Below are 25,523 nucleotides of genomic sequence, written 5' to 3' on the forward strand. Positions count from 1 at the left end.
TAACTTTTTCCCAGTCAATCCTCTTCTTATTAAAATTTAATTTATTGAATAACTTCTCTTGCTTGGTGATCTTTTTGGACTTACTGTGAGCATTCATGTTAGTTTGCACTTCAGTGACCTTGTGATCTGAGTTTATTGTATCTGAAATATTAATGTCCCTGATTATTTATTGGTTGTGTGTGAAGATGAGGTCAACAGTATTTTCATTCACAGTTGGCTATGTAATCTGCTTGTTGAGCAAAAATTTGTCACAAACTAAGCAGTTCTCTGACCTGTGGTTGGTTATTTCCAGGTTGATTTCCTGATATAACATTTTTATTTGTTAGTCTCCATCTCTTCTGCATCTGGTACTGTTTAGTATTAAGTGCAGGTATTAATGTGATAAACAAGGTGAGAGAGTGGTTGATAAGGACTATGAAGGCCACTACTAGCATGGCTCTTGCAAGCCACTGGTCTGTCTTCACAGTGTTTGCAGACAAGGAGTCACAATAACGTGACTCTGAAATATGTTGACCAAACCACACACTAGAAAGTGAAGGGACGACGATGTTTCGGTCCGTCCTGGACCATTCTCAAGTGCAAAATCGAATTGAGAATGGTCCAGGATGGACCGAAAAATTGTCGTCGTCCCTTCATGTTCTAGTGTGTGTGGTTTGCTCGCAGTGTTTACTCCACCGTCCCTCTGCTCCATATATTCTCAATAAGGACACTTTGTTCTGTTCTTATTTTTGCCAAGGAAATGTAAATTGAGGAGGTTTAAATTGGTAACCTCATATTGAGAATTAAGTTAATATTTAGGTTGCGTTTCCTAGTAAGTATTGTTTGAGTAGTGCCAAGTGAATGTTCTTATGAATGTTTTAACATTTGGTTATTTCAGTTATGCAAAGTAGCTACAAAATGCATGTATCCTCTGTAATGAAATGTTGATAACTGCATGCTTAATATAAATATTTTATGAGAGCAACTCTGTCTAAATAACACTTCATATTGACCTGAAGTAGATGCTGTATATACATTCTTCAATAGAAGTTGCACTGCTATTTCCAGTAAGTTTCACTGTATCTATAGTTTTCCATTTGTCTATTCTTCTTCTTTTCAGTGTTCAGTTAGTTAAAGTGTCTTAACACTTTCGCGCTTTAGATTAGAGATAACTCGTCGCCGTTTTCTCTTACGATTCCGCATAACAGCCGAGTTTTCTCGTCCATCGAAAAAATATTTCTATAAATTCCATTTTTTAACCGAAATGGATGGGGATACTTTTGTTTTCTAGGGAATTTATTTGCGAATGTTTTGGTACCAGAATGAATATTATATCACATAAACTTCTATGAGTAAAAAAAAAAATACACAAAGTATGTTTGGGGGTGTGGCGAGCGTGTGGCAGTGGGTTCCCTTTAGCCGTTGATATATCCAACACGTGGGTAATATTTGTGTGTGTTATGTATATGTCTGTGTAGGGAATTTTACTGCGATCACTGTCATACAAATTATAAAATGTTTCAACAAGTATAAACATGACAAACATCAAATGAACGAAAACAATGCGTTCGTTTCTGCCGCGAACGCATACTGAGCGACGTGGTTCTATATTTGGCGCTTCTCTTACACATGCTTTGTACAAATGTTATACAGTTCATCTTATAGAAAATTTTATTGCGAACACATTGGTATAAAAAAGAAATACGTACATAGAAAAGTAGGGTCAGGAAACGTATAAACTTTCCAAGCATGATTTCCCCCGTGTTTACGCCAGTGCGCTCACGGCTAACTACTCTCCACTTCACACACTCTTGCGGGTGGGCAATTACCTATATTAAACATTCATATGCATATGTCCGTGTAGAGAATTTTATTGCGATTCCAATGATACCAAAATTAGCGATGTAGGACAACTGTAGGCTTCGCAACCATTAAGAGAGTGGAAACATTTTGTTGCTGTTTGGCGCTCTCGGCGAGTGATCTGCATAGTTTTTTATTTGGTGTTGATACTCCTTATGCTTGGACGGCATTTTATAGGTATGCTCTTATAGACAATTTCATTGCGAACACAGTGATACCAAATTTAAATACGTGCGCCTTCAATTATTGTCAGGACAGTCAAAAGAGTGTACACTTTGTTGTCTTACCGCGTAGGCGCGTGAAGTGCCGAAAGCATCTGGGGTATTGTTTTTTTTTGAGTGCCGAGAGCGCGAAAGTGTTAACATTCTCATTCTCTTCATTTTATTGGAAGGTCTAATTTATTATAAATTATTATAATTATTATTATTATAATTGTTTAATTATTATAATAATTATTATAATTATTATAGTATTTATTATTATTATTATCATTATAATTGATTACATTATTTAGAAACCTTTGCATTACCTTTTTACCATTATTATACTTATAGAAATAGCATAAATGCTATTGTATATTTGTAAATAACTTTCATTATTTACATGTGTAAGTTATTTTTCATTATTTTTATATTTTTGAAATTGTTATATATCTCTAGCACTATGTATAGATGGAGCACGTGAAGTATCATAAGAGGAGTGAAGGATCTTTAGTCTGCCCTTCTATTAATGCACTGCTTTGTACATATTAGTCTCCTGTACTTCAGCTGGAATCTGGTTCTCTTGTAAATTATGGAAGCTTATGATGCCGTTGAATTTGTTTTCAGGTGTTGTGTGCGCGTACAGCAATGAAGCATCACTGGAGTACGTAAGAGAGTCGTTAGAAAAGTCATTACTGACTCAACTAGAAAGGGAGGAGTCAACTCCGACGCCTCCCATCACCGTCCTATTCGCTCCCGATCCTGACCTCGACCACAATGCCTCGCAGCACCTGCACGATGAAGGGGCAAACTTAGCCGATAGGTACGGAAGCATTAATTTAGTTGAAGATTGTAATATGGATATGTCTAGCTAAACTGTTTTTGCTGTCTAGCACTGTTGCTATTTTTGTGTATATATATTTTAGCTTTTGCAAATCATGCTTTTTTTTTTTTAATTAATGTGTGTAAGATTTTTTTGTTATATGTTTGTTAATTTGAGCTTGCATTTAAAGTTTAGTCTGCTTGACATTTGCAAAATGTCGGTCATCAATAAGCATTTTTGTTACCTGCTTTAGAATAAAGTTTTAATAGCTAAATCTAATATTATCCTAAAACACAGTCCCCCTGGCAGCTTGCAATGCACCTTTATGGACGTTGGACCAAGTGTGGGCGGTGGTGAGGGGCGTAGGTTTGACAGTAGTCTGGTGACCAAGGCCTTACGCTCCCTCATCACCAATATCCAGCATCGCAATAACTCTCTCAACATCTTTAATTCGGCCGTTTTGCCTCGGGACACTCAGCCAGATATAAGGTGAGAAATTAGGACGCCAATTTAAGAAATTGTCACAATCGCCACATGGAATGTTAAATCTTATTAACTTCAATTAAAATAAGAAAAGGCTCTTAAAGAAAAATGTTAGAATTTGGTTATAAGTCTTTGAATATGGCTCTGTACAGTATATTAAAAATCTGATCTCTGCTCTGCATTTTCAGAATTATTATGTGTATGTTGTGTGGAGATCCATACTCAGTGGAGAATGTACTTAGTCCACTGCTTAGTCACCAGTGGTGTGTGGTGACTGGAGAACAATCCATCTCGCTACAAACATTCCTAGGTGAGTGAAAATTAAAACTTAATTCTGTATTTTTCTTTATTGGTTCATAAAGTGAACATCATGTTATATTAACTTTCTGGTTGAGTGAAAGTATACTTTAGTTGAATACTTGTAAACATTTGTTTTATCCATTAGTAACTAGTATATGGAAATTTTCATCAAATGATGATCAAACCATACATGAGAAGGGGAAGAAATGACGTTTCAGTCCATCCTGGACTAACACACAACTTGAAAATGGTCCAGGACAGACCTAAACCTCATCGTTTCTTCATCTTGTAATGTGTTGTTTCGTCGTCGTGTCTTTAGCTACGTTATTGTTCTCGTCAAATGTTCGAGAAAGAGTTTTCATGAAACCTTTTTTCAAGAAAAGATAACGCGTATGAAATGGTATTCATCAAAAGATATTAACTTCTCAAAATATTGGTACATTAAAAAAAATGCAAATAATTGCCCTTGTTAATGTGATTTTTTTTTAAAGATGAAGTCAGGTGTAATTGTAATTTTAAGTTATTCTGATACAAGCATTGCCTGTGTGCTGGATTAATATCCGAGCCTTCCCTTTAAAATTCTAGAGGTAAATTTACTTTTGGTTTCCACTGATGAATTACATTAGCTGTAATTTTTGTTCTTAAAATGGCCTCTAGCCAGATTTTTATAAAATCTTAGTTGATATGTGAGAAATTTCAGATGACTGCAAGCGTCGTGTGGAGGTCATAGTGTCATCGTACCACGGTGCCAATGCATTTCGAGAAGATTTGGTGCACGGTTTTATTCTTGTTTACTCAACAAAGCGCAAGGCTTCTTTGGCCACACTCAGGGCTTTCTCTGCAAACATTCCCAATCTTCCTATCCAGGTGAGTAAAACCATTTCGTATACGGAATTTGTTTCTTGGTGAAATTTTTTTCTTATGGGATATTTATCATGATAGAGGCAGGGTACATGTGATTATCTTAATTGGTATAGGGTAGGCAAGACGATGAAAGGAATAGTGTAGGTGTGTGTGTGTGTGGGTGTATGGCTGTTGTAGTGGGTGAATGAATGGATAAACAGTCAAGAAGGGTCAGCATCTACAACAGAGATTTTAACCATTTTCAACTCTGCACACACTGAATAAGGTGCTAAAACTGTTAAGACAATAATTTTTAGGAGAGGCTTTATAATATATATATATATAGAGGCTTTATATATATATATATATATAATATGATATAATATGATATAATATGATATGATATGATATGAAATGTCGTACCTAGTAGCCAGAATGCACTTCTCAGCCTACAATGCAAGGCCCGATTTGCCTAATAGGCCGAGTGATTTTCTTTATTTTCAATAAATTGTTTCCATTTGGTTTATTTTCAATATTATTCATAAATTATATTAAAAACATGAGTTACTGATTTAGTTTCGTTAGTTTAGGTAAGGTTGGTTAGGTTCGGTCATATATCTACGTTAGTTTTAACTCAAATTTAAAAAAAATGGTTCATACATAATGAAATGAATAGCTTTATCATTTCATAAGAAAAAAATTTGAAAAATATTGAAACTCCTGAAAACTTGGCTTATTAGGCAAATTGGGTCTTGCATAGTAGGCCAAGAACAGTGTTCTGGCTACTATATACTATATATATATATATATGTCGTACCTAGTAGCCAGAACGCACTTCTCAGCCTACTATGCAAGGCCCGATTTGCCTAATAAGCCAAGTTTTCATGAATTAATATTTTTTCGACTACCAAACCTACCTAACCTAACCTAACCTAACTTTTTCGGCTACCTAACCTAACCTAACCTAACCTATAAAGATAGGTTAGGTTAGGTTAGGTAGGGTTGGTTAGTTTCGGTCATATATCTACGTTAATTTTAACTCAAATAAAAAAAAATGAGCTCACTTTTTTTTATTAGAGTTAAAATTAACGTAGATATATGACCGAACCTAACCATCCCTACCTAACCTAACCTATCTCTATAGGTTAGGTTAGGTTAGGTAACCGAAAAAGTTAGGTTAGGTCAGGTTAGGTAGGTTAGGTAGTCGAAAAACAATTAATTCATGAAAACTTGGCTTATTAGGCAAATCGGGCCTTGCATGGTAGGCTGAGAAATGAGTTCTGGCTACTAGGTACGACATATATATATATATATATATATATATATATATATATATATATATATATATATATATATATATATATATATATATATATATATATATGCAACAATGATCACAAAAACACTGATCCAAGTATGCAGAATAACCACATATGAAAAATAGAAACTGCTTAACGCGTTTTCGGCTAATTCGCCTTCATCAGAGCAAAGTAGAATGAAGATAAGATTGCTGATCAGACCTTTATATCCGCCTGGGCAGATCACCTGACCACCAAAAATAAGTGGAGGAAAGGAATTATAAGAAAGAAGGTAACTGCAGAAGGCCTATTGGCCCATACAAGGCAGCTCCTATGAATATCTCCAAGTGCCATACGTGTTTAAATGATTGCTATATTGTTTTGACGTGCTATATTGAGGCTTAAATAGGGATCCAACTTGTACATACCGGGGCTCACATTAAGGCTGTTGTTACAATGTTTGATCAGAGCAGACTCGATCACGTTTCGTTCAACAAAATCCTTACTTTTAACAATACATTTTGCCCCTGTGAAGTCGATAGAATGATTACATAAACTGGAATGTAAATACAATGCACTGGATTGCTGGGCTGTACGAATAGCGTATGAATGCTGTTTTAAACGCGAGGAAAGAGATTTACCTGTCTGGCCGATGTAAACACATGCACACTCATTACAAGGAATGGAATACACACAACCTGCTACAGACGAGGGCGAGTTCTTAATTAACATGGACTTGACTGTATTATCATTTTTGAACACTAGATTAATATTAAGGTTCTTCAGGGCTGGGGCAAGATTTACTAGACCCTCAGAATATGGTAATACCAACAAATTTTTCAGTTCTGGTTTCGACTTAGTAGTCTGTTTGTAGAAAGTCCTTTTTGCTTGACCAAACGCAAGATCCAAGATCGATTTTGGGTATTTTAACTTCTTCCCAATTTCAAATATATTTGCTATTTCTTCATCGAAAAATTCCGGACTACAAACTCTCAGTGCTCTGAGAAACATACCAGAAAAAACTGCCCGCTTGACCTGAACATGATGATTTGAATAGAAATGTACATACGAGCACACATTGGTAGGTTTCCTATACACATTGAATTTGAAACTTCTACCAATTCTATGAATCATGATGTCTAAAAAAGGCAGAACACCATTCACTTCGTTCTCAATTGTGAATTTAATTGACGGAACCAGCGAATTGATTTGATTGAGAAAATCAGTTTCGTCATGATTAACCGGCCACAGGCACAAAATATCGTCAACGTACCTGTACCAAAGCAAATTTAAGGGTAAAATCCTGGAAAGGATATTTGTTTCGAAACATTCCATGTACAGATTGCTCAAAACAGGGGAGAGGGGATTACCCATCGCCATGCCAAATGTTTGTTTATAAAATGAATCATTAAAGCTGAAATAATTATCTTTAATGCACAATTTTATAAGTTCAATAATGGTGTTAGTAGGCAAAGTTAAATTATACCTTGGGAGTAGATCCCGTAAGAATGACAACAGATCATCAACAGGAACCCTAGTGAACAGAGCCGTCACATCAAAACTCACAAGTTTAAAATCATAATTTAATTTCAAACTAGACAACTTGTTAACCAAGTCCAAGTTGTTTGTTATGTGTGAGTTGGAAATGGAACCTACTACTGGAGACAAGACTTGGACAAGCCATTTGGAAAGTCTATATGCCACAGATCCAACAGAACTAATAATAGGTCTTGCAGGATTATTCGGTTTGTGTGTTTTAATAAGCCCATATAGATATGGGAGAGAAGGGGAACGACTTAAAAACTTAGGAATCAACTCCTTATCTTTCTTGAGCACGGTTTTAAGAGTTTTGTTGAAATGAGCAATAACTCTTTCAATAGGGTCACTATTAACAGGTAAGTAAGTGTCTCTGTCCTCCAATAACTGGTTCATTTTTTGGACATAGTCTTCTTTGTCCATAATGACAACAGCATTGGATTTATCAGCTTTAGTGATATGTAGAGAGTTATCTTTTTTGAGGGTTTTGAACGCTCGCATAAACCTCTCTGGACAATTAGGCACAGTACGCTTAAGTAAAGAACCGTACACCATTCCCTTGCAAATATTGATGTCATCAGATGAAATCTCACTAGATTTCTCCAAATTGCAAAAACTTTTGGCAATATTTGCATAATTCACATCTCTATTTGATATGGAGAAACTCAGACCGTAACCAAGAGCAGTCATCGTATCATTATCAAGTTGTTTACTAGAGAGATTAATAACAAAGTCAGTGTTGGCATGTTTATTCCAATCACTTTGTTGAATGAGCCTATTTAATTTTGAATCAAGCTTCGTACTTACATTCGTGCAGGCAGATCTCATAGCGCATTCATGCAGGCAGATCTCATAGCCCGATGATGGATTATTGTTACACCGCTATGAGATCTGCCTGCACGAATGTAAGTACGAAGCTTGATTCAAAATTAAATAGGCTCATTCAACAAAGTGATTGGAATAAACATGCCAACACTGACTTTGTTATTAATCTCTCTAGTAAACAACTTGATAATGATACGATGACTGCTCTTGGTTACGGTCTGAGTTTCTCCATATCAAATAGAGATGTGAATTATGCAAATATTGCCAAAAGTTTTTGCAATTTGGAGAAATCTAGTGAGATTTCATCTGATGACATCAATATTTGCAAGGGAATGGTGTACGGTTCTTTACTTAAGGGTACTGTGCCTAATTGTCCAGAGAGGTTTATGCGAGCGTTCAAAACCCTCAAAAAAGATAACTCTCTACATATCACTAAAGCTGATAAATCCAATGCTGTTGTCATTATGGACAAAGAAGACTATGTCCAAAAAATGAACCAGTTATTGGAGGACAGAGACACTTACTTACCTGTTAATAGTGACCCTATTGAAAGAGTTATTGCTCATTTCAACAAAACTCTTAAAACCGTGCTCAAGAAAGATAAGGAGTTGATTCCTAAGTTTTTAAGTCGTTCCCCTTCTCTCCCATATCTATATGGGCTTATTAAAACACACAAACCGAATAATCCTGCAAGACCTATTATTAGTTCTGTTGGATCTGTGGCATATAGACTTTCCAAATGGCTTGTCCAAGTCTTGTCTCCAGTAGTAGGTTCCATTTCCAACTCACACATAACAAACAACTTGGACTTGGTTAACAAGTTGTCTAGTTTGAAATTAAATTATGATTTTAAACTTGTGAGTTTTGATGTGACGGCTCTGTTCACTAGGGTTCCTGTTGATGATCTGTTGTCATTCTTACGGGATCTACTCCCAAGGTATAATTTAACTTTGCCTACTAACACCATTATTGAACTTATAAAATTGTGCATTAAAGATAATTATTTCAGCTTTAATGATTCATTTTATAAACAAACATTTGGCATGGCGATGGGTAATCCCCTCTCCCCTGTTTTGAGCAATCTGTACATGGAATGTTTCGAAACAAATATCCTTCCCAGGATTTTACCCTCAAATTTGCTTTGGTACAGGTACGTTGACGATATTTTGTGCCTGTAATTACCTAAGTGTAATTACCTAAGTGTAGTTACAGGATGAGAGCTACGCTCGTGGTGTCCCGTCTTCCCAGCACTCTTTGTCATATAACGCTTTGAAACTACTGACGGTCTTGGCCTCCACCACCTTCTCACTTAACTTGTTCCAACCGTCTACCACTCTATTTGCGAAGGTGAATTTTCTTATATTTCTTCGGCATCTGTGTTTAGCTAGTTTAAATCTATGACCTCTTGTTCTTGAAATTCCAGGTCTCAGGAAGTCTTCCCTGTCGATTTTATCAATTCCTGTAACTATTTTGTATGTAGTGATCATATCACCTCTTTTTCTTCTGTCTTCTAGTTTTGGCATATTTAATGCTTCTAACCTCTCCTCGTAGCTCTTGCCCTTCAGTTCTGGGAGCCACTTAGTAGCATGTCTTTGCACCTTTTCCAGTTTGTTGATGTGCTTCTTAAGATATGGGCACCACACAACAGCTGCATATTCTAGCTTTGGCCTAACAAAAGTCATGAACAATTTCTTTAGTATATTGCCATCCATGTATTTAAATGCAATTCTGAAGTTAGAAAGCATAGCATAGGCTCCTTGCACAATATTCTTTATGTGGTCCTCAGGTGATAGTTTTCTATCTAGAACCACTCCTAGATCTCTTTCTTTATCAGAATTCTTTAAAGATTTCTCACATAATATATAGGTTGTGTGGGGTCTATGTTCTCCTATTCCACATTCCATAACATGACATTTATTAACATTAAATTCCATTTGCCAAGTGGTGCTCCATATACTTATTTTGTCCAGGTCTTCTTGAAGGGCATGACAGTCATCTAAATTTCTTATCCTTCCTATTATCTTAGCATCATCAGCAAACATGTTCATATAATTCTGTATACCAACTGGTAGATCATTTATGTACACAATAAACATCACTGGTGCAAGAACTGAACCCTGTGGTACTCCACTTGTGACATTTCTCCATTCTGATACATTGCCTCTGATTACTGCCCTCATTTTTCTATCAGTCAGAAAATTTTTCATCCATGATAGAAGCTTACCTGTCACCCCTCCAATATTTTCCAGTTTCCAGAACAACCTCTTATGTGGAACTCTGTCGAAAGCCTTTTTTAGGTCCAGATAGATGCAGTCAACCCAACCATCTCTTTCCTGTAATATCTCTGTGGCTCGATCATAGAAACTGAGTAAATTCGATACACAGGATCTTCCAGATCGAAAACCATACTGTCTGTCTGATATTATATCATTTCTCTCTAGGTGTTCTACCCATTTAGTTTTGATTAGTTTTTCCAATACTTTCACTATTACACTTGTCAATGATACAGGTCTATAATTGAGGGGGTCTTCCCTGCTGCCACTTTTGTAGATTGGAACTATGTTAGCCTGTTTCCACCCGTCTGCTACGATTCCTGTACACAGGGATGCCTGAAAGATCAGGTGAAGTGGAATGCTGAGCTCAGATGCACATTCTCTCAGAACCCATGGTGAAACGCCATCTGGGCCAGCTGCTTTGTTCTTACCGAGCTCCTTGAGCATTTTTTCCACTTCGTCTCTAGACACCTCTATGTGTTCTATGTTGTTCTCTGGAATTCTTATTGTATCTGGTTCCCTAAAGATTTCATTTTGTACAAACACACTTTGGAACTTTTCGTTTAGTGTTTCACACATTTCCTTTTCATCTTCCGTGAATCTATTTCCCATTTTCAACCTCTGAATATTATCCTTTACCTGCAATTTGTTGTTTATGAATTTATAGAATAGACCTGGTTCTGTTTTACATTTGTCCGCAATCCCTTTTTCAAAATTTCTTTCTGCCTCTCTCCTCACTGCCGTGTAGTTGTTTCTCGCATCTTTGTATCGCTGGTATGTTTGGGGGTTCGGCCTCTTCCTGTATTGATTCCATTTTTGTGTCTTTCGGTCTCTAGCCCTCTCGCAATTTCTATTGAACCAATCCTGTTTCCTAGTTCTGCATCTCTGTTTTGGTATAAATTTTTTTGTGCCTTTATCATATATTTCACAAAACTTGCCATACATCTCATTCACTTCCTTGCCTAGCATCAAGTCTGTCCAATTATACTCACTAAAAAAATTTCTAAGGTCACCATAATGTCCTCTCCTGAAGTCTGGTTTTTCAACTGCTTCAACCTCCTTATTTTCTTCCAGCTTATAATGCATTGCATACTTTATTCCCAAAAAGACATGGTCACTTTTACCCAAGGGAGGAAGGTACTGAATGTCAAATATCTCTTCCTCCTTCCTGGTAAATATCAAATCTAGCATGGAGGGAACGTCCCCTTCCCTCATCCTCGTAGCTTGTTTAACATGTTGATACAAGAATGTTTCCAGGATGAGGTCTACAAATTTACAGGTCCAAAAATCTTCTGTTTTAGCTTCATATGCTTCCCAGTCTATGGATTTCAAGTTGAAGTTACCGACTATCAACAGTCGTGATCTATCGTTATCCGCTCTCGCTATAATCTCTCTCATTATTGTTATAAGACCTTCACGTTTACTATCTAGCTCCTCCTTTGACCATGTGCTGCTTGGCGGTGGACTATATGCATTTATCATCATTAGTTTATCATCCTCATAGCAGATCTCTAGTGCTATTATGTCAACTTCTTGTGGATTGGCAGTCATTATTTCCTTCACCTTTAGGTGTTCTTTTACCAGCACAGCAACGCCACCGCCTTTCCTAATTTTTCTGTCCCGTCTCCAAATTGAGTAGCCCCTTGGGAATATGACCTCATTTAAAATTACATCTTCAAGTTTTGTCTCCGTGAGTGCAACAATGTCTGGTGTCTGCAGCTGTATTACATCACTTAACTCCAGTATCTTCGATCTTACTCCATCTATGTTGGTGTATGCAATCTTCAGGAACTTGTGGCCGGTTAATCATGACGAAACTGATTTTCTCAATCAAATCAATTCGCTGGTTCCGTCAATTAAATTCACAATTGAGAACGAAGTGAATGGTGTTCTGCCTTTTTTAGACATCATGATTCATAGAATTGGTAGAAGTTTCAAATTCAATGTGTATAGGAAACCTACCAATGTGTGCTCGTATGTACATTTCTATTCAAATCATCATGTTCAGGTCAAGCGGGCAGTTTTTTCTGGTATGTTTCTCAGAGCACTGAGAGTTTGTAGTCCGGAATTTTTCGATGAAGAAATAGCAAATATATTTGAAATTGGGAAGAAGTTAAAATACCCAAAATCGATCTTGGATCTTGCGTTTGGTCAAGCAAAAAGGACTTTCTACAAACAGACTACTAAGTCGAAACCAGAACTGAAAAATTCGTTGGTATTACCATATTCTGAGGGTCTAGTAAATCTTGCCCCAGCCCTGAAGAACCTTAATATTAATCTAGTGTTCAAAAATGATAATACAGTTAAGTCCATGTTAATTAAGAACTCGCCCTCGTCTGTAGCAGGTTGTGTGTATTCCATCCCTTGTAATGAGTGTGCATGTGTTTACATCGGCCAGACAGGTAAATCTCTTTCCTCGCGTTTAAAACAGCATTCATACGCTATTCGTACAGGCCAGCAATCCAGTGCATTGTATTTACATTCCAGTTTATGTAATCATTCTATCGACTTCACAGGGGCAAAATGTATTGTTAAAAGTAAGGATTTTGTTGAACGAAACGTGATCGAGTCTGCTCTGATCAAACATTGTAACAACAGCCTTAATGTGAGCCCCGGTATGTACAAGTTGGATCCCTATTTAAGCCTCAATATAGCACGTCAAAACAATATAGCAATCATTTAAACACGTATGGCACTTGGAGATATTCATAGGAGCTGCCTTGTATGGGCCAATAGGCCTTCTGCAGTTACCTTCTTTCTTATAATTCCTTTCCTCCACTTATTTTTGGTGGTCAGGTGATCTGCCCAGGCGGATATAAAGGTCTGATCAGCAATCTTATCTTCATTCTACTTTGCTCTGATGAAGGCGAATTAGCCGAAAACGCGTTAAGCAGTTTCTATTTTTCATATGTGGTTATTCTGCATATATATATATACATATATATATATATATATATATATATATATATATATATATATATATAAAATAATAAAAAATAATAATAATAATAATAATATGTTGTACCTAGTAGCCAGAATGCAGTTCTTGGCCTACTATATTTACCTAATAAGCCAAGTTTTCCTGAATTTCAATATTTTTCTAATTTGTTCTCATGAAATATGAGCATTACCATTAACCTATCCTACACGACATTTGGTAAATTCATCCAAATTTTCCCAATTTGTATCAATTCCACTAAATTTATCCTGATTATATCAAACCAAATTCCCCAAATTCTACTAAATGTATATTTATTAGAATTTGTGGAGTAGATAAAGACCTAGACCTCACTTCTTGATGATGGTGATAGGTAACGTGTTTACCGATAGGTAAATACACCACCACCACCACTGATCCTCACCACCATCACTACCACTCCTTATGCTTATTATAGCTTCTTGTAATTATTGTACCTCCTGTACACATTGTGAGATTTGATGGCTTGCGAATACCTCTCGTGATTGACTACAATCAAAGCGTACCTAGTTTATGTTGACATAAATTGCATGTCGGTATCTTAAAGTGTGATGCTCAGACTTGTTTTGATGGGTTATCAAAGGAGCAGTTCATTGATATTTCTCTCTCTTGATAGATTTTGGCAATGACCGACACAAACAGTGCGTCAGCGTTTTTTGGGTCGGATATCTCACAGCAGCTTATCACTGAAGGTAATGCTATTGCCGACAGACTGCAGGCACATTTCATGACCTCCACTGCAACTTGCCAACAGAAAAGTGAGTTCAGCCATCATTTGCATGCTATTTCCTAATCTACCTCTGGAAAGATTTTATCTATATTTATATATTAAAACCTCAATAAGGCATATTAATCAGGATATACAATGGTGTGAAAAGCCAGAAAGTAATTGGAGCAAATAGAATATTAGGTCACTTCCTGTAAGGTTAACAACAAGATCTTTGGCATAGTTGCACTGGATGGAGAAGGAATAAGTTGGCTGTAACAGGTGGAGGATGCAAGTCCCAGCCTGTGTTACTGTTGCATGATGTACTGGGGGTTTACCTTAAGAAAACTAAAGCTGCAATACCTTCATATTTTTTGTATTGCCCAGGTAGTATTTTTGTGTTATAGTTATATGATGTGGGGGGACTTCTGTTTGCTTTAATTTGCCTTTTAAAAGGTATTCACTTCAAATATAAAACGTGCATTTTTCTGTGTGTCTGTGTGTTTCGGTTGCCATAATCCACTGAAATCTGTAGTGATTTTGTTACGAAAAAGAATTGGAAATTTCCTGCATTATCGAGTATGCCCTAACTTACAATTGTACTCATTATCAGCTTTATTTGAACTGTGGGTTGGTAATTTACTGTACTTAGGCCATGTTCTCACAGAATTCTTTGAGTAATTATCATCTTCATTGGGTATGGTTTGCTTTTTACATGTTGTGGTACCCAAAACTAGCAGTACCGATCCTAGGGTCTTTCACCATTTTGCTAGAGAGTAATTGCCTTTGCTTTTGTAATTTCTTTTTTTTTTTTTGTTTAGAAATTTTGTATAGAGTTCTACTGTTTTGTGTTTTTCATTTGTTTTTGTATAATTTTAGTTTTAATCAGTAATACTGTTTAAGTTCAAGAATGTTATTGTTTGTGTATGTTTGATGCATTGTTCTCAGGGAAGTTACCTTTTAAGGTACCTTACGATGGTTCACATTGTATGTTCAGGTATGTTCACATTGTTCTCCAAACACTGAACCCTAATGCCATCTCTCCTGCTTTAAGGCCTTAAAACTCTGCAACAACACTGGAAACGTTTACTTGAGAAGTCAGTTTGATTTGTCAATCATGTAATTGTAGTAGTGAGTTAACTATGAAAATGTCAATTCTTGAGGTAGGCACATCAGGTTTGTAAAGGTTAAATGAATTTAAAAAAGGCATTAACTGAAAGGAGAATATAGAATTACAGCAAATGTGGCAGCCAATCTGGTGAGCCTGATACTGGAGAATTATCCTAACTAAAGAATCCTGCCTTCACTTGGTGGCAAATTAACCATGCTGTAATTGTTTTAATCATAATACAGCATTTTTATGTAGCAAACTGTTTTTATTAGCAGTGTTTTATAGTTGTAATATTGTTACTACATTTTGTAACAAAATTGCATAACCAATGCTAAAGATTTTCTAGATATTGAAGATCAGTAAGAATAGGAGTATGAAAGTTGTGATTGCATTTAAAGAAAGGTTTGAGGTATTTTTCCAGTGTTGGAGAGTGGAAAAGAAAGTATTTGTGTAGATAATGTATGCATGGGGTGGCTGACTCAGTGTTGCATGTTTCTTTGGTCATTGGTTTAGTGTTTGCCTTAATAACTTTATACTTCCTTGGATTGTCCTAGAATTGTTGCTGATTTTCTTGGGACTTGACCTTCTTATGCCCTTAAGACTTGGCTTATTGGCCACTCACAGGATATTTATGTATCACTCTACAAAGGACGGGATCACAGACTGAGTGAGGGGGGAAAGTGTGTCGCTGCCCCCTCTTCTTTCATGATATTTGTGGACCAGTTATCTTTTTATGGCAAGCCGGTGGGTATGTACTCTTACCACCATTAGTAGCTGAATGTGTGTGTCACATTTGTTCAGGTCACTATTTTGGGGGGAAAATAAATAGCCCTTTTCTGGAGGAGCCTCTTGGTTGCCTTCCTGAAGCTATCTTGCCGAGGTGGCTTCCCACTTCTGAGTCACACGAGGCTTATAAGATAAGGTGAGGAATCCTGTTTAGCCTACTGAGGACCAGAACCTGGCCTTGTCACAGAGGTGCAAAGAGCTGGGGATTGTTACTGAGACAACATCGAGAAATTAAGTGAAACGATACAAACAGCTGCAAGGCTCACAGAAAACAGAGCATCAAAACAGCTAAACAACTCTGCAACTAATTCATTCAAAACCAATTGGTTTATTAAAACCTAACTTGAATCTCCTAGTGCAACTGGTGGCTCCTTGGGAGTTCCAGGCTTTTGCCCTGGCCATTAGCCAGTCCTGTTACTGATGCTGATGTTTGTATTTGTATTGTTTTACTTGCTTTTTGGATGCTTTGTCAGTGTGGGTGATCACAACAATCCCCAGCTCTATGCACCTCTATGAATGGGGCCAGGGTCTGGGACCTCTGGTCCCAGGAAGGTCAAACAGGACTCTGATGGCTGATGTTACTCAGTAGTGGGAAGCCATCTTGGTGAGATAGTTTCAGGGAGCCACCGAAGCTCCACCAGAGAAAGGCGTTTCATTACATCCAGTGGTGATTTTTTGTATTTCTTTTAAATCATTTTATATGACTATTGAAATTATATTTTAATAGTAGTTAATGGTTAATGCCCTGGCCACTTGCTAAATACTGTAGTTAAATGGATACATGTTTTGAAATTCTGGAATATTGATAAACTGGTAATGATAGTAACTGGAATTGTCGTGAATTACAGTGCTTTAATGTGATACTTTTCTTCATTTAATATGTAGAGGGAGTGTAAGAAAGACAGACGCACTGCCCCAGTAGAACATAGCTGCTTGGCCTCTCTTATCATCACTTGCATGGATTTAACCATGTTTTATATATACTAATTTATAATTGTTTTCTTGTTTTTTCTCTTTCTTACAGCTGCATTTTACACACCCTTCTTTAAGGAGGTGTGGGATAAGAAGCCTGAGATTGAGCAGGCATTTAATATGGAAGACCCCTCAGGCTTGGATGACTCTGGTGAGGGCACTTTAGAGCGACCTCCTCACCACTATCACCGCAGCATAACATTGCCACCGCCGAGACGCAACCTCCCGCCCAGGTCTCAATCTGCAGAGGGGTGAGTCATTTGTGATCTGCTTTTAATAGTTTTAAGAGGTTCTATGGATTAAAACGTGAAAGAAACTATGACAGGATTTTATATTTTATAATTATTAATTCAGATAGATAGTATAGAGTATAGTGAACTTTGAACAGACATTTTCTAAGCTATTCATTTGTTGGATTATTCTCTCAGTTTGTCCAGATCATCTTGTAGCCTCTTGCTGTTTTCCTGTCTTATTCCTCCTCATAATTTTTGCATCATCGGCAAACATTGAGAGCAGTGATTTCCTCTGGAAATCACTTATATATATGTGTGTGAAGCAGCATAGGTCCAAGAACTAAACCCTGTGGATCCCTGAAATCTCACCCTTCATAGTAACTCACTGTATTCTGTTGCTTAGGTATTGCCTTATCCACTGGAGTACCTTATCTGTCACTTTTGCCTGCTTCTCTAACTTATGCACTAGTTTCTTATGGGGTACTGTGTCAAAAGCTTTCTGGCAATCCAAAAATATGCAGTCTACGCACCTTGTCTAATTTTTGTAGCCTGGTCATAAAATTCTATTAAACAAGATGAAGCAAGATTTGCATCCCTGAATCATCGGCAAATATGTTCATATCATTTTGGATTCCCTCTGGTAGATCATTAATATAAACAGTGAACATACTGGTGTTAGAACTGAATCCTGTGGTACTCCACTAGTAACATTTCTCTAGTCTGATACATTACATCTGATTACTGCCCTCATTTTTCTGTCAAACATTTTTTCACCCATGGCAGAAGTCTCCGTCACCACTCCAGTGTGCTGCAGTTTCCAGAAAAACCTCTTGTAGAGGTTTGTAGCCTCTGTGAACTCTTGTAGACTCTGTCAAAGCCCCTTTTATGTCCAGATAAGTGCACTGAACCCAACCTTGTCTCTCCAGTGAAATCTTTGTGGGTCTGTCATAGAAACAAAGCAGATTTATTACAAAAGATCTTCTCATTTGAAAACCATACTATTGGTGTATTATTGAAGATAATGTGATATATGTAATTCGAAACCTATTTCAGTGCGCTTGAGAATTCTATTTACAGAAAACCAAATTCTTCAAAGAAAGCATTTATAGCATTCACTTTTTATATGCTAACCAATGATTTATAATACAATTATGTTATAACTTGAGAATAATTTATGTTTACGACAAAGCTTCATTTGTCAGTTTACATGTTGACTAATACTGGAACTGTAATATGCTTTCAGATCATCACAAATATCTTGATATTTGTGATGATAGCCTCTAACCCCTTTGACACCATAGGTATCTACCTGCCTGACAATGGCAGTCTTCTACAAAAACGTATTTTTCAGAGGAAAAGATGTAGATGTTATAACATCTCTCTCTATAGTGTTGATATGTGCAAACTGGAATATTATACTTTATATTTTAATGAGCTGCTCAATGAATGAGCCCATCCTCACAGCAAATCCTCGACCATGAGAGATCATACTCCCCTTCCAACCACCTGGATAGTTCTGAAGATATTTGTGATGATCTTTCTAGTGTGTGCAGGCGATGAGTCACAATAACGTGGCTGAAGTATGTTGACCAGACCACACACTACAAGTTGAAGGAACGACGACGTTTCGGTCCGTCCTGGACCATTCTCAAGTCGACTTGAGAAGGGTCCAGGACGGACCGAAACGTCGTCGTTCCTTCAACTCTTATTGTGTGGTCTGGTCAACATACTTTCTAGTGTGTGGTTTCCTCATCATATTTCAGCCACGTTATTGTGACTCCTCGTCGACAAATGTTAATCATCTTTTATTCTTTGCTTGTAGAAGCAGTTCGGAGATTTATGAAACGGTGCCGACTGATGGTTCCCACGATGACCTGGATGAGCCCCTCTCTCCTGTGTTTCCTGATGATCAGCCACTCACACCTTCAGATGATTCTGATATCTACTCCCACATTGACAATGACGAAGAGGAGCACCTTGTTAAACCCTCGCAGCTTAAAAAGCAACATAGATTTCAGCAAGGTAAGAATTTAATGGAAATTTACTTTCATTTCTTGATATGTTGGTTATGGGCTGACTAATTTGTTTGTAGAATCATACTAAAATCATGTCTGTTTTCTGGTGATGTTACTTAGAGAATTTTGTGGCAATAACTCTAGCATTATGACTAATAACTTATTTTTCATTAACCATTCAAAGAGTAATGATACCTGGCTGCAGATACCAAGGTCTGTTCAGCTCTTTCCGTCCCATTTCCTGGCCGATTCCCATTTCTGTATTACTTTTAAAATGAATACATTTTATAAGAATAAATACAGTGTGACTTTAAAGATTTCCTGTTGTTTAAACCTTGTACAGTATTGTATGTATTTTCAATGGGTTTTTGTGGAGTGGTATTATTAGGTATTATTAGGTATTATCCATTTATCCATTGGGTGCTTTTCCAATTTAAATGGAAAATTTTAGTGGTATCCATACCAATTTAATACCAGTTTATAGTGGTATCAATTTAAGTGGTATCCATTTATCTATGGATACTTTAAACTGGGCTGCTAACAGGAGTTAGAAGTCATCTGGCCCGCTACCCACCTGTGAACAAAATATATATTATTTTTAGGTTTTAAAATTTTTAAACAGTTGTTTGCTGTTTTGTAGTATTTTAAGTCTTTTTACATCTCTCATTGACAACTGAAAGATATCAAATTTTGAATTGGCACATTACAAAAATTGTTGTTGCAATGTGCAGTTTTATCAGAAATTGACTCAAACCCAAGAAAGCACCAATCAGAAAGTATAGGCACATCTAAGCAAGCAACTGTTTGAAATGAAATTATTAACCCTGAGGAAAATAAGGCAAACAATCATTGTTAAAAGGTAAACATTGTTAAAAGGTAAACTGTAATGTGCCTGACTGCCCTTTGATGGCAACTGTGATCGCCTGGAGTCTCCTCTAACCAACCATAGCATTCAGGAGTCACTCCAACACAATCCTCCGATGGAGGAGATGATGTGTGGCCACAAACATTATTTGATATAGTTGTCGGTGAAAAGGGTAAAAAGGCAATAATCAGAACTAAATGTAACAAAAGCAATACAACCGAACATATTACCATGGCTTGTGAATCAGGCTGCTAGATACCTATGTACAGTATGTCTTATCAGATATGCAAAGTACTGTAGCTGTGAAAAGGATTGATGACCCTCAATTTTGAATATTTACACTTAAAAATTGAGTCAGAGTGCTGATTTTAGTCCTTTATTATTTGCTGTTTATCTTGATCCATTGTAAGGGTGATGTTTTCTAAATGATGATGCTCTACTTTTGTTGGCACCAACTAAAGATGCTATAGAAAAATTGATAGCACTGTGTGAAAGATATAGTGCTGAAATAACTTCATGGTCAATCTTGGCAAATGTGTTGAAGTTGCTTTTAACTCTCAGCTGTCTTTTTATCATGATCTTAAACTGAAATTACTAGGCTGAGAGATTTCACTAAAATATTTGAGAAGCAACTGAGGCATCTTTTGTCCTTAAAAGGCTCACTTCAACAATTTTCTGATGCTATCAAAGACACGAAGGGTCAAACAAATGTCATTTTGAGTGATAATGGTCATCTAGAAACCTGATCAAAAGTAATAATATTTAACAGTCATTGCCCCAGGTTGTATGATGTGAATTATGGGATCTGCAGCATGCTGACCTTGGGAAGCTAAATTGTCAACTGAAGAAATGTTCCAAACACTTGGGAAGTATTTATTCTCAGTCTCCGGCTGGCCTCATGTCCACACCTACACTTTAACCACTGTACCGCGCCGAGCGGCCTAAGGGGCTCTCAGAGTTAGGCTACTTTTTTTTTTTAAATTAGGCTATATTTTAATGTTTTCATCACTTTGTCTTTTGAAATTGGTTGAGTTTGGAAACATTTTGACAAATATTTATAAAAACAACAAAAAATATGTCCTTGACAATTGCACTATGAAGTTTTTGCCGAAACCAGGTGCGCAGTGCAGTGGTTAAGAAACAACAAACAAATGATACCGTTTTGCCTGAGAGAATCACCCATCCAGCAAACATAAGCTCTCTCTCTTTTTTTTCCCCCAGCATTTGCTTATCACTGGCCACTTAAATTTTGCTGATATATCAACATATGATTGTAAGGAATTACAACTTAAGAATGAGTGATGTGCATAATTAGCAGGTCTACAAGATAGAATGAACTAGCTAGGCAGCATAGGGTAGGACAACCCCCAGCTGGATATCAAGACTTATTAAGGAATTAGTGTCACAAAGACGTGGCTTATTGACCCATGAATTTGAAATCCAGTTGAGATCAGATGTGTGTTATACGAGCTGTTTGTTCAGACTGATTTTGATCCCGGCGTGGCCCCTGAATCTGTTACATGTAAAATATTGTGGCTTTGCAAATTTTTTAATTATATGGTTTACCATACTTAGTTTGTTAGTTATCGTTTAAATTGTATGCATTTTATTGATTTTTCTGCTTAAAGTTAATTAATTTAATGTCTCCTGTCTTTATAATGACTTATTATACAGATTATAATTTTTATTTTTATTTTTACTGCTAATTTTATCATTACAACTATACAACTGCCTTACTTGAGGGTCTCGGTAGTTCAGTTGGGGTCGTTCTCAACTCAGTCGTGAATCCCGAGTTCAAGTCCCGAGCGGGACAGAAATGATTGGGTCCATTTCCTATCACTTAAAGCCTCTGTTCACCTAGCACTGAATAAGTACCCAGGAGAGTTAGTCAGCTTGTTGAGGGGGTTGCACCCTGGGGAAGGTCCATAGTTCAATATTGAGGGACCTCGATTTAAGCCTAACATATATATATATTCACAGGCTACCTGTTCCCAACAAAATAATTTATTAATGTACTGCATCGCAACTTCAGTTGTAAGGTATAAGTATTGGTATTAAACAAATAGTTTGATATACTCTGTTGTACACCTGTTCTTTACAGCTAAAATTGTAACAATTTTGTACAATTTTTTACTGATCAAGCTTGTGATTGCGAGTCTTGAGCCACATTCTGGAACAAGGCAGGAGTATCTAATGCCCTAATTAGAGAGACAGTGGAGGGTCCCCAAGAGGAAAATATTAACCTCTGGGCTGCACAACTGTTAATAGCTCACAACCCCATGATGTGCAAGAAAAACTAAATTCAAAAAGATTTTTCTTCTAAATTCCACCACTGTATCATTGATAATACCTGTACATTGTATAATATTGCAGATAAACAAGCACTTCTGCACTCCATCAGTTATCCCATTTCAGTTTTTGGCATTGCTTAATTAAGAAGAGATCTGGATTTTGGGATTTGTTGAGGCTGAAAGTACTTCTGTAGAAATTGCTAAAATAAATGAACTAAAACATGCATATAGGTAGTTTAGAAGTTACGTGAGGAATTGCGCTTTGCTTCCATAAAAATTGACATGCTATATTAAAGTGAAGGCAGGATAGAATATAAGCGTTAAATTTGTACATGAAGGCCTAATTGTTATGCTAAATGCAAACTTTATTATTATTTTGTGTATGAAGCCACACTTACACTGAGGGTGGCACTTGTATACATGTGGAGTACAATGTACCTCTACCTGCAGTATTATAAATATGCTCTTGACATATGGTACCACGTACTGTGTACCAGTTTAAATATATTGCAGCACATGTTATATTGAAGAGCCTCTACTAATATCAATTTTTGTAGCTCTCGTCCCCTGGAACAAAATTTTTGGACAAAATATTTTAACAATTTAAGAGTTTCAAACTATAGTCGAAAATAAACAAATTGAGGCAACAGATTATTTTATATTCTTATAAATCAGTATTAAAAAAAAGTCTCCATATTGAGAGTAGACTGTAGGAAGGCAAAGTGAATGTTGTACAATGTAGTGTGTGTGTGGTTTTTGTTTATTATACAGGCAGCTTTTGATTTGTACAGTACACCAACTTGTGTGCAATTACTTTTATATCAAATTTTGAATAATATGGGAAAATTTTCATATTAGCAGATTTAGTGCTGATTAGTGAATGATTGTTAAGTGTGCGGTGGCATGCTGGGCCTCCATACAAGCTAGATTTTGTGTGTATGAACTTTTTGATTAGGATATATTTTTAAATTATTATAATTTACATCTCCCTCAATATTCAAAACATCATTATTACTGCATTTGTTTTTGGAAGTGAACAGTTATATATGTATTAATGTTTATGCAGGTATTTTATTGAGTAAATAAGGGATAAAAAAATGTTTTTGGCGATATCTAAACCGTAATCCATTTTTTCTCACATTTTCGTTTTAAGACTGTTTTATGCGGTTTTTACTGTACGTGGGTTTTATCGGAGTATATCCCATGCTCATCTCAAGAGCTGCCTGTATAAATGTGTACTGTATATATGTGGAAATATGGAGGCAATGTGATGGGATTGAACTGGTGTGTCTGATATCTTGTAAAACTGTGATTGTCGTACCAAAAGTTGTTGCTTTCCAAACTCCAAGTAAGAGTTATAGAATTTCTGGTTGAAATTCTTTCAAGCTGATCATGGCTCAGCAGTAGTGCTTTGGCCAAATGCCCAAGTTCAGCACAAGACAGAGGGACATCCAATAGGCATGTGTCAGGAGTTCAGGGGCAAATCCATTACATTGTCTCAATGTTTTCTCAGAGATACATAGCATTATTATGATTTCATTGTGTGTGTACTATACCGTACAGTATATATATTTTTCCCAGAAGGGTCCTCTCGGTACCTTCCTGAGCCAATTGTTAGTTCAACCGAGCCTTAGGGAGGTGTTCCAGGCCTCTTATACCCACCCTTGCCTACTTGGAGCCAGGACCAAAATTTGGCCCAGTGGAGTAAGAGAAGTTTGGGGATCAGAGATATAAAAAAAAAAAAGCTTAGGTTCAGGAAAACGTGCAACTGCTTCAAGAAAATTTGGTACTCGAAGGTAACGAGGCAAATGATTGTTGCTACGATTAAACATTCTTAACACATTGTGCCTGATTGCCAAAATGTAGCACCCCAGATCACTCGAGGTCTCCATCAGCATGCTCCATCCCTTAAAAAGTGCCGCAGCAAACCCCTCCACCATACAGGGAAGAGGGAAATAGTACAAAGCTTATGAGTTGCTGAGATTTCAACTTGACAAGTACTGTAACTAATTAGTAAAGAAGAAAAAAATATGAACAGGACATAATTTTGAGAGAAGATGGCAGAAAAAGAACAAATGCCCAAGTTCAACACAATACAGAGGGATATCCAGTATATATTACCAAAGAAAGCCATCACAGCAGCAAACTTATGGTAATTATAAGATATAGGATACACAATCATCTAGCTGAAGCAAACAATCTTATTATTGATCTGGGAGATGACGGTCATGGAAGATGGGGCATAAGACAAAGGGCTGATAAGTAATGTTTTGATCCATGGGATGTGAGTAGCCTCCAAATAACATCCTTCTGCAGTTACAGGACAGTGTGTATAATGCACCCCTGTAATGTCGGCATTTTTTCAAGCCGTCGTTTGCTTTACTCTGCTTTTGCTTTCTTTCTTTTTTTTTTTTGGCTATGTGTTTATCTTTGTTACTAAAGCTTCTCTTACCTCGTAGAGAAAGCCAGGTTGTGATCGTGGCCTCCAGTAAGTAGGGGGTGGGTATGAGTGGCCTGTTGCCTTAAGGCTTGGCTGGAACAGTACAGTACTTACCTCAGAGGTTTCCCATGAGAAAAGGGCATTTCATTATATTGAAAGCTTTTGAAGTAGCAATGAATTGTAGTTTGCATTTTTCCTAAAATTTGTCTAGGAGCTTCTTAAAAGATCTAGATATTGGTGTTTGTATGTTTCCTAGTACACTTATTTTTGTGTAATGATGGCTGTGCTAATTTCTAACTTAAACTAAATGTTCATTTTATATAGCATGGCTGTTTCCATGTGTTTACCGTTTTTTTGTCTTGTACATTTTACTTACTTGTGTTTTAGGCTTGATCGTATCTATTACTGCTGCCTGTCCCGACAGACTACACTTCACCAGTAATAAATACTGTTCAACCAAATTTGTATTGTTTGAGACAAGATTCAAAGAGGATAATTTAAATAGGCCTCTACACTAATAGTGACTTAATTTTTTGCTTTCGATGTTTGATTGTAATAGAGTGCATTTTGTGTGTTTAATTACCTAAGTGTAGTTTACAGGATGAGAGCTACTTGTATGTCTGTGTGTGTGCTCGCCTATTTGTGCCTGCAGGATCGAGCATTGGCTCTTGGATCCCGCCTTCTTAGCTACAAGTTGTTTAAAGCAA

General features: G+C 36.7%; 1 protein-coding gene across 36 annotated transcripts in view; it reads left to right on the plus strand.

Moving 5' to 3' along the window:
* The window catches only part of RhoGAPp190 (Rho GTPase-activating protein 190), a 181,864-nt gene that overhangs the window by 71,508 nt on the left and 84,833 nt on the right, over positions 1 to 25,523 (plus strand). For 25 of the 36 annotated variants that reach the window (XM_069312127.1, XM_069312143.1, XM_069312139.1 and 22 more), the window contains 7 exons: positions 2,667 to 2,862; positions 3,160 to 3,351; positions 3,534 to 3,655; positions 4,346 to 4,512; positions 14,014 to 14,155; positions 17,025 to 17,223; positions 19,028 to 19,227. In XM_069312127.1, the coding sequence (XP_069168228.1) occupies positions 2,667 to 2,862; positions 3,160 to 3,351; positions 3,534 to 3,655; positions 4,346 to 4,512; positions 14,014 to 14,155; positions 17,025 to 17,223; positions 19,028 to 19,227 (1,218 nt within the window). The remainder of the gene's footprint in view (positions 1 to 2,666; positions 2,863 to 3,159; positions 3,352 to 3,533; positions 3,656 to 4,345; positions 4,513 to 14,013; positions 14,156 to 17,024; positions 17,224 to 19,027; positions 19,228 to 25,523) is intronic. The other 11 variants (XM_069312158.1, XM_069312159.1, XM_069312133.1 and 8 more) reach the window with 3 other exon arrangements.

The sequence above is a fragment of the Procambarus clarkii genome, chromosome 71 (genome assembly GCF_040958095.1).
Source record: "Procambarus clarkii isolate CNS0578487 chromosome 71, FALCON_Pclarkii_2.0, whole genome shotgun sequence".
In the NCBI taxonomy this organism is placed as follows: domain Eukaryota; kingdom Metazoa; phylum Arthropoda; class Malacostraca; order Decapoda; family Cambaridae; genus Procambarus; species Procambarus clarkii.